Source organism: Muntiacus reevesi, chromosome 3 (genome assembly GCF_963930625.1).
Source record: "Muntiacus reevesi chromosome 3, mMunRee1.1, whole genome shotgun sequence".
In the NCBI taxonomy this organism is placed as follows: domain Eukaryota; kingdom Metazoa; phylum Chordata; class Mammalia; order Artiodactyla; family Cervidae; genus Muntiacus; species Muntiacus reevesi.
The window spans coordinates 116,367,755-116,383,702 of NC_089251.1; the positions used below are offsets into that span (position 1 = coordinate 116,367,755).

General features: G+C 40.7%; 1 protein-coding gene across 4 annotated transcripts; it reads right to left on the reverse strand.

Moving 5' to 3' along the window:
• Positions 1–2,517: 2,517 nt before the first annotated feature.
• Positions 2,518–15,726, reverse strand: ZBTB8OS (zinc finger and BTB domain containing 8 opposite strand). Of its 4 annotated transcripts, XM_065930312.1 has the most exons (8): positions 15,188–15,317; positions 9,925–9,949; positions 9,528–9,649; positions 9,232–9,314; positions 7,957–8,009; positions 7,702–7,746; positions 6,445–6,481; positions 2,543–5,030 (listed from the first exon to the last, which is right to left on the reverse strand). In XM_065930312.1, the coding sequence occupies exons 1-8, from the start codon at positions 15,282–15,284 to the stop codon at positions 4,944–4,946; spliced, it is 549 nt and encodes a 182-aa protein (XP_065786384.1). In that variant the 5' UTR covers positions 15,285–15,317; the 3' UTR covers positions 2,543–4,943. The 4 variants fall into 4 exon arrangements, with proteins under 4 accessions (XP_065786382.1, XP_065786385.1, XP_065786384.1 ...); XM_065930310.1 differs by lacking the exon at positions 9,925–9,949 and having other exon boundaries at positions 2,518–5,030; positions 15,184–15,726; XM_065930311.1 differs by lacking the exon at positions 7,702–7,746 and having other exon boundaries at positions 2,547–5,030; positions 15,188–15,709.
• Between the last annotated feature and the right edge of the window lie 222 nt (positions 15,727–15,948).

Genomic DNA, 15,948 nt, shown 5'->3' on the forward strand with positions numbered 1-15,948 from the left:
TGGGTTGGGAAGATCTCCTGGAGAAAAGAAAGGCTGCCCACTCCAGGATTCTGGCCTGGAAAATTCCATGGACTGATAGTCCATGGGGTCGCAAAGAGTTGGACACGACTGAGCCACTTTCACTTTCAAGTATTTCACTGGAAATAAGAGGACTCAGAGAGTGGTGAAAGTGTTATAAAAACAAAAAGAATCTGGACAAGAATTCAAAGGTAGGAACTGATGAGTTGTGTGGTATGAACTTTGGTTGGATGGGCTGCACTGGTACTGAGAGAAGGCTGAGTGAGCCCTTGGGAACATCCATAAAAAAGAAAAGATACCCTGTAATCCATTCATCTTTCTTCTCACTGTGACACAGCCCTTGAGTGGTTAAATCTGCAAACTGCAAGGAAATCCGGAAGGGACAATCAGTGGAAGGGAGTCCTGTAGAAGGCACCTAGCTTGGCTTAAAGGGACAGGCAGAGCTTTTGAAAACAGCTCAACTCAGATATGGAAGAAAGAAAACTAAAAAAGTGGAAGAGAGAAGGCAGGAGGAAAGACAGAAGGGAGTAGTTTTGTTTTCCCTTCTTAATTAACAGACTCTGGAATGGTACTGGCTGACCAGACTTAGCCTGGTCACACCCCCTAACCAAGCACTGTTTTTTTTTTTTTTTTTTTTCTCTTTTTTTCTGTTCTGGACTTCCAAAAAAATTAAGGTGAAAAAGAAAGGGGGCTGTTAGCATTTAGGCTTGTCCCAGTAATAGTACTAGCCCTCACTTAGCGTTACTATGTGTCAGGCACTGTCTTGAGCTTTATGTGTATCAGTTTAGCTCAGTTCAGTCGCTCAGTCGTGTTCGACTCTTTGTGACCCCATGGACTGCAGCACACCAGGCTTCCCTGTCCATCACCAACTCCTGGAGTTTACTCAAACTCATGCCCATTGAGCCAGTGATGCTATCCAGCCATCTCATCCTCTGTCGTCCCCTTCTCCTCCTGCCCTAAACCTTTCCCAGCATCAGGGTCTTTTCAAAAGGGTCCATTCTTCTTTATGTGTGTACATTCATTTAATTCTCTCAACAACCCTTCACCAGTTACAGTTTGGAAAGTAAAGCAGACAGAGGTTCACCAGCATGCGCCAAGTCAGACAGTGAGTGGAGGAACCAGCACTTGCACCCCTGTGATTTGGCCCATTTGTGCTGTTAACCACTGCACTCCCAAAATCCTCAAAATAAAAATGTTACCACAGCAGTGTTTAAATTCCAGAGCTCCAAGTATAACTCCAAAATGACTCCCCTTCTCTTCTTTTACAAAATAAGGTTCTTTTTAAAAAATATTTATTTTTGGCCGTGCTGGGTCTTCTTTGCTGAGCAGAATTTTCTCTAGTGGTGAGGGGGGCTACTCTCTAGTTGCAGTTCATGGGCTTCTCATTGCGGCGGCTTCTCCTGTTGTGGAGCACAGGCTCTAGAGCGCTCAGGCTTTAGTAGTTGTGGCTCGTGGGAGTAGTTGGCCCACAGCATGTGAAATCTTCCCAGACCAGAGATTGAACCTGTGTCCCCTTCACTAGTAAGTGGCTTAACCACTGGACTACCAGGGAAGTCCACAAAATAGGATTCTTCACTATGGTAGCAAAGCTGGGGGTACCTGATCCATGAGTGGTCACTATCTCCACTTCAGAGTTAAACTGAGCCTTGGAGAGGTTCAAGACATTTCCCAAAGTCATACAGCTAGCAAGTGACAGGGTTAGGATGTGAATTCATGACTCTAATGTTCAAGCTTATATTTGGAGGTAGTTTAAAAAACACACGTGTGCTAAGTCACTTCAGTTGTGTCCAACTCTGCAACCCCGTGGACTGTAACCCCACCAGGCTCATCTGTCCATGGGATTCTCCAGGCAAGGATGCTGGAGTGGGTTGCCATGCCCTTCTCCAGGGGATCTTCCCGAGCCAGAGATAGAACACACAGTGGTGTATTTATTTGGCGGTGGGAAAAAATATATATATATAAACCCACTATTTTCTACTGTCTTATTCTGATATTAGATTTGTCAAAATATTATTACTAAATAACATTTAGTTTTGGAACTTTTAGAGTACGTGTCAAAGAAAATGAGACAGCCGTTGTCTATCATCTATTTTTGAGTTCCTCCTTACAAACACTGCCCAAGTGTGAAGTGGTTCCTTATATGGAAAAAGTGAGAAATAGTTATTGTACTAACCTCACAGGGCTACCACCTGGATCATAAGCATAGAACATATGACCTGTTATATATTAAAAGATATTGTATAATGACAATGAATAGTTTCTGAAGTCCCCAGTCTGCCTCTACTAGCTAGGGGGTTTTAGGTGTCATTAATCTCTTTATTTGTAAAGTGTAGGGCAATTGTACTACGCATAGAATTGGTAACAAATGGTAACATACTAAAAGCATCTGGAAAAATGTTTTGTACAGAGAAGACCTAAATATGTGTTTATGACAAAATAAATATGTTGGCCCTAAGAGGACTTTCTTGCATGTCCAGAATTCAACATTAAGTACTTGTTCATTTCACAGGTAACAAAACAAAATACAGAGGGTGTTATATGGGAAATATTATAACTGATCAATTACTACAGTCACTAAATTCTGAATAAGTTTATTCTGTAAGCTTTCAGAGAGTATCTTTTTCAGTTTCCTGGTTTTTTAGATGAAGAAACTCAATTCTCAGTCTCAATCTGGAATTTCCCAAACCTTTTTAAGCTCAGACTTCAGAAATGGGCAGAATTCTAGTCTACATGGGGCACTTCCCCAACTTCCAGGAGGGTATAAACTATTTTCCCACCCTTTCTTCTTGAACATTCTTTGTCAGAGCCCACATGGTAATAGCAAGGTGGAAAGAGAACTGACAAGAGTGGCTGTAGGGACATGTAACCACTTAGCCAAAGCATCAGTGAGAAAAAGTCATCACATCACTACTGTCACTTTCCTGAAGTCGCTGCCGTCATGTTACACACCACTGTACCCATGACAGTGCCTGTCTGACTAGTAGCAGACCCAGATGGTGTGATTTGGACCTTTTAGGCTAAACGACTCTTCCAATAACAGGTATCTTCTCTTCCTCAGCTCAGTTGTTTAAAATATATTACTAGATCACAGACATTTAAAATTGGAAAGAAACTGAGGAATCACTAAAGCACACCTTTCACACACAGATGAGGAAATAGGCTCACGGTCAAGCAGAACAAAGGCTAGGAACTGAAGCTCGTGACCGGCAGCTCCAGTGTTCTTATAGATGTGCTCAAGCAGCCGATGTGCAGTCTCTGCTCAAGTGATAGCGCTCTAAGAGACTTAGGCCACTGACCACCGAATAGTAACATGTATTATGTGTTATCTGACTAGTGAACATTAAACAAGTAAAACTGAATAAGCCTGCAAATCTTTGTTGCTGTTGTTTAGTCACTAAGCTGTGTCTGACTCTTTTGTGACCTCATGGACTGTAGCCCGTCAGACTCCTCTGGGATTTCCCAGGCAAGAATATTGGAGTGGGTTGCCATTTCCTTCTCCAGGGGATCTTCCCGACCCAGGGATCAAACCCAAATTTCCTGCTTCACCTGCACTGACAGGCGACTTTTTTTTTAACCACTGAGCCAACTGGGAAGCCCAAACCTTTAAAGCTAAGTAGAGAAGCTTAAGTTCAGAGACCCCTGAACCCTGAGTAGTTAGGGAGGCAGCGTGGAAGTGACTTGAGCTAGAATGAACTAAGATCCCGAAAGCCGCTTGGGGAGGTCAATCAATCAATAAACATACAAAATGTGCCTGAGACTAAGAAAGGTGAAGGAGTGCTACCCTGGTGATCCTTGAAGAGCTAACTATCCAAACCATAGGCTCTTGCCCTTGTCTTTGTGCTAAATCCCTGGGGAAAAATAAGGTGGTGCTCAGACAGAACACTTAGAAAGCTTACAGACAAGCTTTTTAGATCAAGTTCAGCACATTGTAATATTTGTCACCACCCAGTGGTAATCTTTTCTCACTAACATGTGAATAAATAGCAACTTTGCAAGGAAGAATACCTCAATCCATGAACAGAGAATGGAATAATGTTGCAAGTCAAATGAAAGCAGTTTGATTTTTTTCAAAGTTATCTACTTCGAAAAGTTCAGATCATTTTAAAGTTGTTTTCCTGGCCTCTTGCCGTCTTAGAAATGAAGAGCTTAGGTAATTTTTAAAAACCAAAGAAACTTTAAAAAATTCTCCTTTTCTCTAATGGTATAAATATATTGGCTTTAATATAAAATTGTATGTTAGAAAGAAGGGCCCATTTGTATATGCATCATGTTTTATCTTATGGGAAAAAGTGTCAATATATCAGTGCTAAAAAAAAAAAGTGAAAGTAAATCAGGACTGTTTCTAGAAAAGCCTTCCAATTGTTCAAATATAATTATTTCATCTAAGAAAACCAACTAGAGTACAGGATTGGGCTCTGTCCCACAGCAATCCAAAACACAACCTCTTTTAATGTACATATAGAAAATATATGTGTTAACCACATTGGAAGAAAAGCAAAATATTGGCTCTAGGATTTCTCAAATTACATTTTTTCCAAGGTGCATTCAGTAAGAGTACTGGGGCTTCAGTGTTTCTCGGGCTGCTCTCACATCAGTGATCGCTCTTGGGACCAGGCGGGAGGATTTGCATTCCGCTGGAAAGGTGTAAGGCACCTGCTGCTACAAAGGGGAATTAATGAAGGAGGAGCCATACTTGCCACTTAAAGAATTATTTAAAGTTTGATTATTTGGGTAACAAAGACCAAGGCTATACCTTGATTTTTCATTTCTGAAAGTCACACTTTAAGTCAAAAAAATTTTTGTTCTGCAAAACTCCATATGTAAATTCTCCATGCAGAGTTTATATCATGGTATCTTGCTAAAAGGAAGAGAAAAAAACAGTTCTTCATAGGAATCTCTCTCTCTCTTTTTTTTTTTTTTGTATCTTAAATGTCAATGATCACAAAAACTTCTGGCTTCTCTTCATTATAGACCTGCATTGCTGAGTACGTTATTGCTTTGACTTCAGTTCCCTAAAGTTGGGGTTAAAGAAAAAAAAAAAAACATTGAAATTAGAACCATTAACTCTAGTAATAATTGGCAGAAAGGCAAACTTTTAATGTTATTCTGAAAAACTCATATGAAACAATCATTTATCAAATGAGTATAGTATTATCCACTGAACCAGTAAAAATGAGACACAAATGTGCACAGAAGAAAAAGCACTTACCCAGACTTAGGAGATGGAGCATACGATAGTCCTGGCTTGTTTGCACCTTGACTAGAAGCTGTCTGACCCCTGGGCATCAGCCTTTACATTTACCAAACGGGCTGAATCCAAGAACACAAAGCTTTTCTATTGTTTGGGTCAGGGCTCCTTCTTAAAGCTTCCTCTTCTGTACTGTCTAGCCTGGGCCCTGGGAACTCAGCCTATTCCCTTCTCTGAATGGCAGCCATCCTACAGACAAATGCCTACTGTTATCCAATATCTCCATGTAGATATCTAATAGGCATCTCAAACATAATATATTCAAAAGAAAATGCTGCTGTAATTTATATTATAAAAATAACTTGTTTTCAATCTACATGCTCCACCTCTACTGGTTTCTATTCTTCTTAAGCTTCTCTGCCCCAAGGCTCCTTCACAAAGCTTCATTACTACAGCTACTGGAAGCTACTACATGATTTCTCAGTCAACTCCAATGATTTAAGACTCCTTGACCTAAACACAGGGGTCAGCAAACTACAAATTAAATTCAAATTGGCCTACCGCCTATTTTTGTACAGCCCCACAAACTAAGAATGACTTTTACATTTCTAAATAGTGGCCAGAAAATAAATAATTAAATAGTAGTCGGGGGAGGGGAGTGAACAAAAACACTTTACTGGAACACATTCACATTCATTCATTTAGGTGTTGTCATGGCTGTTTCGCACTACAAATGAGTAGAATAGTTGCTCTTCTCTTGTTATCAGTCCACAAAGCACAAAACATTAGGAAAAATACTGCCTACCCCTGTTCAAACAGATTGAACGAGTACACAGTGAAGCCAAATACATTGGCAAATACTGAATCTGGAGAAGCACAAAAGAGAACACCTTTCTCTTAGGCTTTCTAGTATCCAAAACATTGGATGTTTAGAGAACATCCAATCCAACACCTTCATTACTGGGAAAGATATGAAAGCTTGAAAAGGGAAAGGGACTCTTAGGCCCCAAAATACTCTGCAATAAACCTGATCCTACAGCCCAAGGCAGACTCCTAATCTTCCAAATCAGAAATTGCAGGGTTTTAACATAACATGTCCAGACAGGTCATATTAGTCTGGGAAAAATTTAGGAGTTTATACCAACTTATGAGAACTAGTAAGTTACCTGTAACGTATACTGATTTTTTTATGGTAAGGTCAAATAAAATATTTTTAATGGCTGGATTTAAAAACATACCTGAGGGTGCTTGGACAATGAGAATTCTTCTCCCCACCTTAAGAAAAAGTAAAGCATGATTAAGATTTCCAGGATTTAACATTTATTCTCTCTTTCTACATTTTAAGATAAGCCTTATAAATGTGGTTAAGATATGGGCTTCCCAGGTGGCTCAGTGTTAAAGAAACCACCTGCCAATGCAGGTGATGCAGGAGATGTGGGTTTGATCCCTGGGTCAGGAAGATCCCCGGAGGACAAAATGGCAACCCATCCCAGTAATTTTACACGGAAAATTCCATGGACAAAGGAGCCTGGCAGGCTTCATACCATCAGATCACAAAGAATTGGACACAACTGAGCACGCACACATAAGATACTAGAAAGCCTAAAGGAATGAAGGGAGAAAGGAGCTATAAATTTCAGTTTGATGGTCGGCAGATATAGCTACTGAACTTGTACAATATCCTTTTCAACAAGGTTGATAATGTCATAGTACAGTATACACAGGTAGATTCTCAATAACATTGTTTAATGAATACTGGCTTCTAATAGAGGAGCAAGTTCAAAATTTTCACTGTACTCAGGGCTATAGAACTAATTAAATAATATCTTCATTGGAGAAAGCAGGTCTGAGCACCATAAAGGCAAAATACAAGATTCCGTAATATGATCTGAACTTAATTGTATTTTATGACTTTTCAAAAAATGGCCATGGTGTGTACCTGGAAAGCCCTAGAAGGGTACTCTCCTAGAACTTGAGATGAGTATCCTCTCTCCCTTCAACACTAAAGTGGCTGAAGATCACAGTAGTAAAAGCAGTAGCAGTACCAGAAAGAGCAAAGTTTTAAAACTCTGTTCAACTATTTATTAGCTAATTACCCTTGGACAACTCTGTTTTCTTATTCATTAAAAAAAAGGGAGGTGGAGATAATAAAAGATCTCACTTTACAAAACAAATGTAAAAAGTTCAACATAAAATGGAAAAGATAAGTTTTATGTAAAAGTAACCTAAAAGATATCACTAGATGACTGAAGAAACTTGGAAAACACCAAATCCAATCAAAGTGCCCTAATCAAGCGTTTGCAAATTCGGGAAGGAAAAGTGTAACTTGTTAATAAAAGGAAATGGTTTGAATGGAGTCTAGGTGTGAGGATCTATAACAAAGGCTACATCAGCATTTCTCATCACCAAGCTAGATTGTACACAAATATCTGCGCCATCCATCAATGATAGATTTTTTGTGTGTTAAAAATCAACAAATTGGGAATTCTGTTTACCAATCCAAATCACCTGTGTTCTGACAAGTTTCTGGTCCTCCAAAGCTGAGGTGAAAAAAAAAAAAAAGAAAAAACAAAGCTGAGGTGAACCCTTGCTCCTAGGTGGTTCACCAAGCTTAACCTGCAAAGCCCTACTGGGATGCAACTGGTCTCCTGATTTAATGTTTCTATTTGTCTTCCTGCTCTCTGAGTACACTGAAGACTGTAACTTAACATTTTACATGACCTGTATCTTAAAAGGTTTTCAAAACTTACCCAATTGACCGTATTTTGAAATTTCTTTGGTCGATATTAAGTACTTTGACTTCCTAAAGAAGAAAACAGTTTTCTTTTAATTTTAATAGAAGTTCATAACAGACCATCTACTAAAACATATCAAGGTTATCACTTTTCCAAGATAACAGCATACAACTTCTCTGAAGCAAAGAAAATTAAAATGTTAACAACAAGCTATGTATTTCAAGAAAATATGGTTTTTTCTTACCTATTCAAGGGAGGTATTCTTGAAAATGTACAATTTAAAGTATAAGTCACAAGAATTTTTCTGTAAGATACATAGTGGAGGATGACCTAGGATTTCAATCACTCTGGGGGTTTTTCAGCTTTATATATTTAGAGGTGATATTATAGGCTCTTGAACTCTGTAGGACAAACGACCCAGTTAGAAGAATATATGTAGTGGAGCTGGTAAGGGAGTGAATGGAGGAATTATGGAGCAAAGACGGCCAGGTGTGTTAGAAACAATGAGGTTGGAGAGGTGTTCCCTTCTGGAGGTTGATGGCAAAAAGCAACCTCCATTTAGCTTTTCCTTTTTCACATTAAGGAAACCAAAAGCACCATTTTACTTTTTTTCTGGCTGTACTGCACAGCTTGCAGAATCTCAGTTCCCCAGCTAGGGGGCCATCAGCAGTGAAAGTACAGAGTCCTAACCAGTGGACCACCAGGGAAGTCCCTAAAAGTGCCAATGGCTCAGGGGTAAAGAATAGCCTACATTGCAAGAGACACAAGTTTGATCCCTGGGTCAGGAAGATCCCCTGGAAAAGGAAATGGCAACCCACTCCAGTATTCTTGCCTGGGAAATCCCACGGACAGAAGAGCATGGTGGGCTACTTTTTTGAGAGAAAAGTCAGACACCACTGAATGACTAAATAATAACAACATAGTAGACCTGCTAAATATCAAATGGGATAAAAGGAACTTATGGACGAACATTTAAAAAGTTCAAACTTGAGAGACATAAAACATGCTGACAGAGAAGAGAGTATGTGCATTCTTCTGACTCAAGATACAGTGAGTGACAAGTGTATGAGATCTAAATACAAGATGCACATACATAGGCAAACTCAGGTTAACCAAGAAGAGCCTATGGTCACCATAATTTCTGCACGTCATCATCTTACATATCTGAATGGTTTCATTTTCCATCATATATTCTATTTTAAATAGAATGTTCTGTTTTAAATCACTAGTTTTATTCTAAAATATGAACTCAAAATGCATTTTCTTAGTAAAAAAGAAAAACTTGCTTACCCGGGGTATGAAGAATTCATCAGCACTGAATTTATAAAGCCACTCATCCAAAAAGTGAAACAGAAGAGACTGTAAGTCATCGCCTACACAGGGTCAGAAAGAAGCATAAAGAACGGTGTTTAATAATTCTCATCTCTCAAAACTTGTTTGAATTTTACAGTGCAATAAATTTCTTCGGCTCGTTGAAAGAACAAGCTCATAATCAACTTTGTTGTACCTCCTGTAAGTGTATACTGAAATTATATAGCATCTGAATACCTGTATAACAATTTCTTCCTTGTGAACAAACTGATTACCTTGGGTTTCTACTTCTATTGTTTGCAGGGGCTCCACAGTCCCAGTATCTGTCATGTAACCAAACATGGCCATTGCACATTGTTCAAAAGCTTCCTCCAGAGTGTCTCCCCAAGCATGTAACCTAAAGAAATGCATTCGTGCCTTGTGTAATAGGATTCACTGCAAGACAGAAAACTCGACAGCAAAGTCAAAGTAAAATCAACACTGTAAATGCAAAAGCAAAGGTCTCAATCAATTTAATGACACTGAAACCAGGTGCTTTCGAACCATCATTTTCATGTTCTAAAGAAACCAAAACAGAGGGGAAAAATTAAAACTAGGGACTGCAAGATTAAAAGATCAGTCTTCCTGTGTTAAGCACATGATTTCAAAGGCATAAACTCCAGCTCTACTCACTGGACATCAGCTGTATGATCCAAATCTGAGGGAGAGAGGAAAAAACACTAATAAGTAACTAGACTTGACTTGCAAATCACAAGAAAATGACTCTAGATTATTATTAAGAACATCATTCTTGAAGAACAAGAAAATGCGGGTTGACCATCCACCTTTTACTAACCATTTACACAAAAGTTGTCATTGTTATGGGTTACTTTTTAAAATTTCTAAGCATTTACAGCTATATTCTATTAATATTAAATAAATGAACTAATATTAAGTAACAGAATAGTTATATAACAGCATATTTATGATAAAGGGTTATTTCTTTTAAAATCAAGATTTATATTTAAATGAATGATGAGAATTCCCTGGCAGTCCAGTAGTTATTTGGCCTCCACACATAGGTTCAATCTCTGGTTGAGGAACTAAGATCCCACATGACCTGCAGCAAGGCCAAAAAAACTAAAAAATAAATAAATAACGGAATGATAGTTTTTGGAAGGTAGCAAGGCCATGGTCTTCGAGGTGATCCAAAAAGTGTCTACTACAGCATGTGTATATGCTTGTGCCCAGTCATGTTCGACTCTTTGCAATCCCATGGACTGTAGCCCACCAGGCTCCTCTGTCCATGGAATTTTCCAGGCAAGAATACTGGAGTGGGTTGCCATTTCCTACTCCACTAATACATCATAGGTTTTCAGTAAACAAATGCCATTTCCTGCTGTTAGTTACATTCCCCAACAAAACAAATCAATATCTTTCCTAATATCTACTTGTGTGTGTCAGTGCTCAGTCATGTCTGACTCTTTGCAACCCCATAAACTGTAGCCTGCCAGGCTCCTCTGTTCATGAATGACCAAAATTCTAGAAACTAAGTCATTAAAGATATAAAATTCCAGATTTCCCAGTCTCACCTTTTCGTGAACAGCTAGCCAAACCCCAGATAAAAAACTCTTGTTATTTTTAACAAGAGTCAAGTTTTATATTTGTTAATTTCTTGCATTTGAAGGAATCCTCATGATAGCCTTGGTCAATAAAAGTTTTGAAAAGTAAACTCCACAATATGTATTACAAGCTTTTTCCTGATAGTCCCACAGCAACACCAGGAAGTAACAACTGTGACTGTAGTAAGTTACCATTGGATCTGTTATTTTAATATTTCAGAGTCTATTCTTCACTCTTAACCCTGACTTCCATCAATTCTTCCTACTTAGGATCACAGAATATTCAAGCTAGAATGAGAGATCATGTAACAGAAATCCTTCAAGTACAAGAAGAAACTTGAAATCCTGAGAGATTGTATAACTTGTTTAGGACTACACTGCTGATTAGAGTTGGGACTAGAACTGAGATTTTCTGACTCCCAGTTTAGTGCCCTTTACATCATAACACATCTTCTTCTGGTGACACTCAGGGTTTAAGCTCACCTCTGATTTACTCAAAATATTACTGAGGCCTCAGTACATTTTAGACACTAATGGGCTCAATGACCAGCAGAGATGACAGACAAGTTAAAGGAAAGCATGTGGCCACAAAAGGCCATAGCAGAATGTTCACAGCAATTTTACTCCCCCAAATTAAAAACCCAATGTTTGTGAAGAGAATGTGTTGTGAGGAATACTATGCCACACTGCTCAGCAATAAAGAAGCATGAACTAGTGATATGTGCACTAACAATAGTCTCAAAAACATCAAGTGAAAACTGCAGAAGTCTCACACACATATCTCCATCCAAACCCCCTGCACTGAGACACATGACCAACTTTATCGTGGCTTCTAGCAGCTTAAGCCTGTGCACCCGGGATCATCATGGCCCCACTGTTACAATGCCTGCCTGAGAAAGCTCTACACTGTAGGAGAATTTATTGCTTGTTCCCAGACAACCCCTGACAATAGGTCCTTGACCTCCCTTTCTCAGAGCATTCACTAAAAAGGGCTTACGACTGTGAATATTTATCTCTTGCAACTCAGAAGTATCTTTCCCATTCCTCTGAAATGTAATCATCAGGAAGAACTCCCAGGCTCTGTGGGAGAGAATTCTAACTTGATAACTGCCAGCTAGCAAACACTGCTGCTCCAACGACATTTACACTGACCACGTTTTTGTAATTTTTCATTTCTAGTCTCTGCCGAACCCCTGCTCTCCCCATCTCTCCTTCTTCTTTTAAAAAGTCCAATCTCCTCTGCACAAACCCAAGGAGATCTCAGTCCTTTCCCCTGCTGTCCATAATTACTGAATAAAGTCCACTCACCACTTTAATGTCTAACATTTATCAGTGATACTCAGTGAAGACGCCATCGATATAAAAGAATGTGTACTGTGTGATTCCACTTATACAAAACTCTAAAACAAACAAAAGTAAACTATGGTGAATGAAATCACAGGGTGTGACGACAGAGGCACACATACAATGCTAGTGAGTATAAATTGGGGAAACTTCAACGACAGAGAGTTCGCAATAATTACTGAAGTTTAAAATGCAGCTACAGAAAGAATGTATATATATGTATAACCAAATCATTTGACTGTACAGCAGAAATGAACCAACACTGTAAATACCTAGGGGCTTTTCACATGGCACACTGGTAAAGAATCCATCTGCCAGTGCAGGAGACCCAAGAGATTCGGGTTTAATCCCTGGGTCGGGAAGGTCCCCTGGAGGAGGAAATGGTAATCCACTCCAGGATTCTTGCCTGGAGAATCCCATGAACAGAGGAGCCTAGAGGGTTACATTCCATGGTGTTGCAGAGGTGGACATGATTCAGCAACTGAGCAAAGCACACACAGTACATCAACTATACTCCAATTTTTTAAAATACTGAAAAAAATGCAGATATCCTTTACCAAAGTAATGTAACTTCTGGAAATTTATTCTACAGATACACTTGCACATGTGCCAAACAATGGATGTACGGGTGTATTCACTGCTGCATTATTTCTAATAGCAAACAAGTACAAATATAAATGTCCACCAACTAGAAACTGAATAAATTAAAGTACATCTTTGCATGTACACATATGAAAATGTTATGACTGGCTGATCTAGAAAGCAAGACTAAGGGGTCTGGAATCAGAGCTGACTTTTCACTGCATACCTGTCATACTTTTTGAATTTTGAATCATAGGTAATTTTTTAAAAACTAAGAGAAAAATGAAGGGAATACCAGACCACCTTACCTGCCTCCTGAGAAATCTGTATGCAGGTCAAGAAGCAATGGTTAGAACCGGACATGGAACAATGGACTGGTTCAAAACTGGGAGAGGAGTACTTCAAGGCTATATACTGTCACCCTGCTTATTTAACTTATATGCAGAGTACATCATGTGAAATGCTAGGCTGGATGAAGCACAAGGTGGACTCAAGATTGCCGGGAGAAATATCAATAACCTCAGACACCAGTGAAGCCTGGTGGAACTGACTGAGTGATTGAATTGATTGAAGAGAAAAATGAGCTAGGGAGACATGCAGGGTCTAGAAAGTACAGAGCCTAGTATGCTATGATAAATAGTTGTACTCTATACAGAGGACCTTCCCAGGTGGCTCAGTGATAAAAGAATCTGCCTGCCAAGCAGGAGACATGGGTTTGATACCCGGGCTGGGAAGATCCCCCGGAGAAGGAAATGTCAACCCACTCCAGTATTTTTCCTTGGGAAACCCATGGACAGAGGAGCCTGGTGGGCTGTAGTCCATGGGGTCACAAAGAGTTGGAGACAACTTAGCAACTAAACAGCAGCATACAGAGAACAATGTGAAATAAATGAAAGAACATTAGGGGGGAAATAAGAGCCAGATTTGTGCTCCCCAAACCACAACCACCTTTAGGGCTAACAATTTAACATTTATATAGACTAACTAGAGTCTGCACTATATTTTCACATTTATTATTATCTCATTTAGCCCTCACAGGAAGGAACAGAATGCAAAAAGAGGTTATGTGATTTGCCTAAAGTCACTAAGCTACAAATGACAAAACCAGGCCCTTTTACTAACACACGATACAAGTAAGACATCAAGTTAGTAATCCTCTACTTATAACTTCCTGAGTCCTCCACCCTAGCCACATTCTAACTACAGGACTGTTGGAGATAGGTGGGGATGGGGGTGGTTACATGAAACACTTGAAAACACAGCTATCTTCACAATGAATACACCAGTAAAACTCCCTCAAAGGTCTGTGTAGACAAAGCTACAGTTTTTCCAGCAGTCTTGTACGGATGTGGGGCTTTCCTGGTGGCTCAGATAATAAAGAACCCGCCTGCAATGTGGCAGACCTGGGTTCAATCTGGGTTGGGAAGATCCCCTGGAAGAGGGCATGGCAACCCACTCCAGAATTCTTGCCTGGAGAATCCCCATGGACAGAGGAGCATGATGGGCTACAGTCCATGGGGTTGCAAAGAGTCGACACGACTGAGCGACTATGCACACACAGGGACGGATGTGAACGCTGGACCATAAAGGCTGAGCGCGGGTGAATTGATGCTTTTGAATTGTGGTGCCAGAGAAGGTCTTGGGAGTCCCTTGGCCTGCAAGGAGATCAAACCAGTCAATTCTAAACGACATTAACTCTGAATATCCACTGGAAGGGCTATAGTTGAAGCTGAAGCTCCAATACTTTGGCCACTTGATGCAAACAGCCAACTCACTGGAAAAAACCCTGATGCTTCCTGCTGGCTCAGCTGGTAAAGAATCCGCCTGCATTGAGGGAGACCTGGGGTCCATCCCTGGGTTCGGAAGATTTCCTGGAGAAGTGAAAGGCTACCCACTCCAGTATCCTGGCCAGGAGAACTTCATGGACTGTATAATCCATGGGGTCATAATCAGTCCGACACGACTGAGCGACTTTCACTGATGATGGGAAAATTGAAGGCAAAAGGAAATCGGGGGCGGCAAAGGATAAGATTGTTCCATAGCATCGCCGACTGAATGGACATAAATTTGAACAAATTCCAGGAGATGGGGGGAAAGGGGGCTGGCGAGCAGCAGTCCCTGAGGTAGCAGAATTTGACAGGACTTAGCGACTAAACAACAAAAATTTCCATAAGATAAATGTGATTAGGCATATACAAGAAGAGTTCAAGATACTGTATATGTGGGAGCCCAGGTTTCCTGATTCTCAGACCAGGTGTCTTTATTCTTCAGCATTTCAGCTTTCCCGGGATTAGTTCAGAAGAGCATTCACACAGGGCGAAATGGGAATGCCTGAGCCACCCTATGAGGCAAAGTGGAAGAGGAAGCCAGAGCCCTCCCGCAAGGAGAGAAGTGAGCCACCTACTCACACTCGTACTTCCGACTGACTGGAGGATACTTGGCCTTGATCGCCTTCTGCTCCTCAGTCAAATTGTAATCTCTTACATCTTCCCCTTCCTGCGCCATGATTGCGGGTTTGGACCCAAACTCAACTTCCGCCCTTCATCAGCCAGACTTCAGCCCGGACCTCCAACATCCGCCCAAGACTCCGCCCCTAGACAGACACCCTTAAAGGGCTAGGACGCCATCCTCGAGGACTTAATCCCCTAAACCTTAATCTCTGGAGACTTCCGTTCTAGGTCTCACCGCTTGGAGTTCTTTAAAAGTCCAAGGACCCATTTTCTGGACGTGCTTCATCAATAGTCCTGAGAAGTAAAGGAACAAATATATTGGAGGACCTAGGAATAGGACAACACTTGAATTAGATATCTCGAGGTATAATAAAGGCCTTTCTTTCCAGTTTATCTCTAGAGTGGACAACTAGACCCGAAAACATCCTAGATTTCTCTTTCAAAGCCCTACTTTGAAGGGCTAGCTGAACACTTCAAGAAAATGGCTGCCCCCCAGGAGCTTGCGGCCTAAACCTCTCACGTGACCTCGGGCGGCTCACTCTCACCAACCCGCGCGCGCGCAAGCGAAGGAAGTCGGCTCGGGGCCGTGTGGGGGCAGGGGCGGAGCGCGCGCCTCGGCCCCGCGGCTAGAGACTCTACGCGTCTGGATAGGTTGCGAACGCTACTTCCCCGCCCACCTTGCCGCTCGGCGCACTCCGATTGGCCGGTGTTGGCGCGAA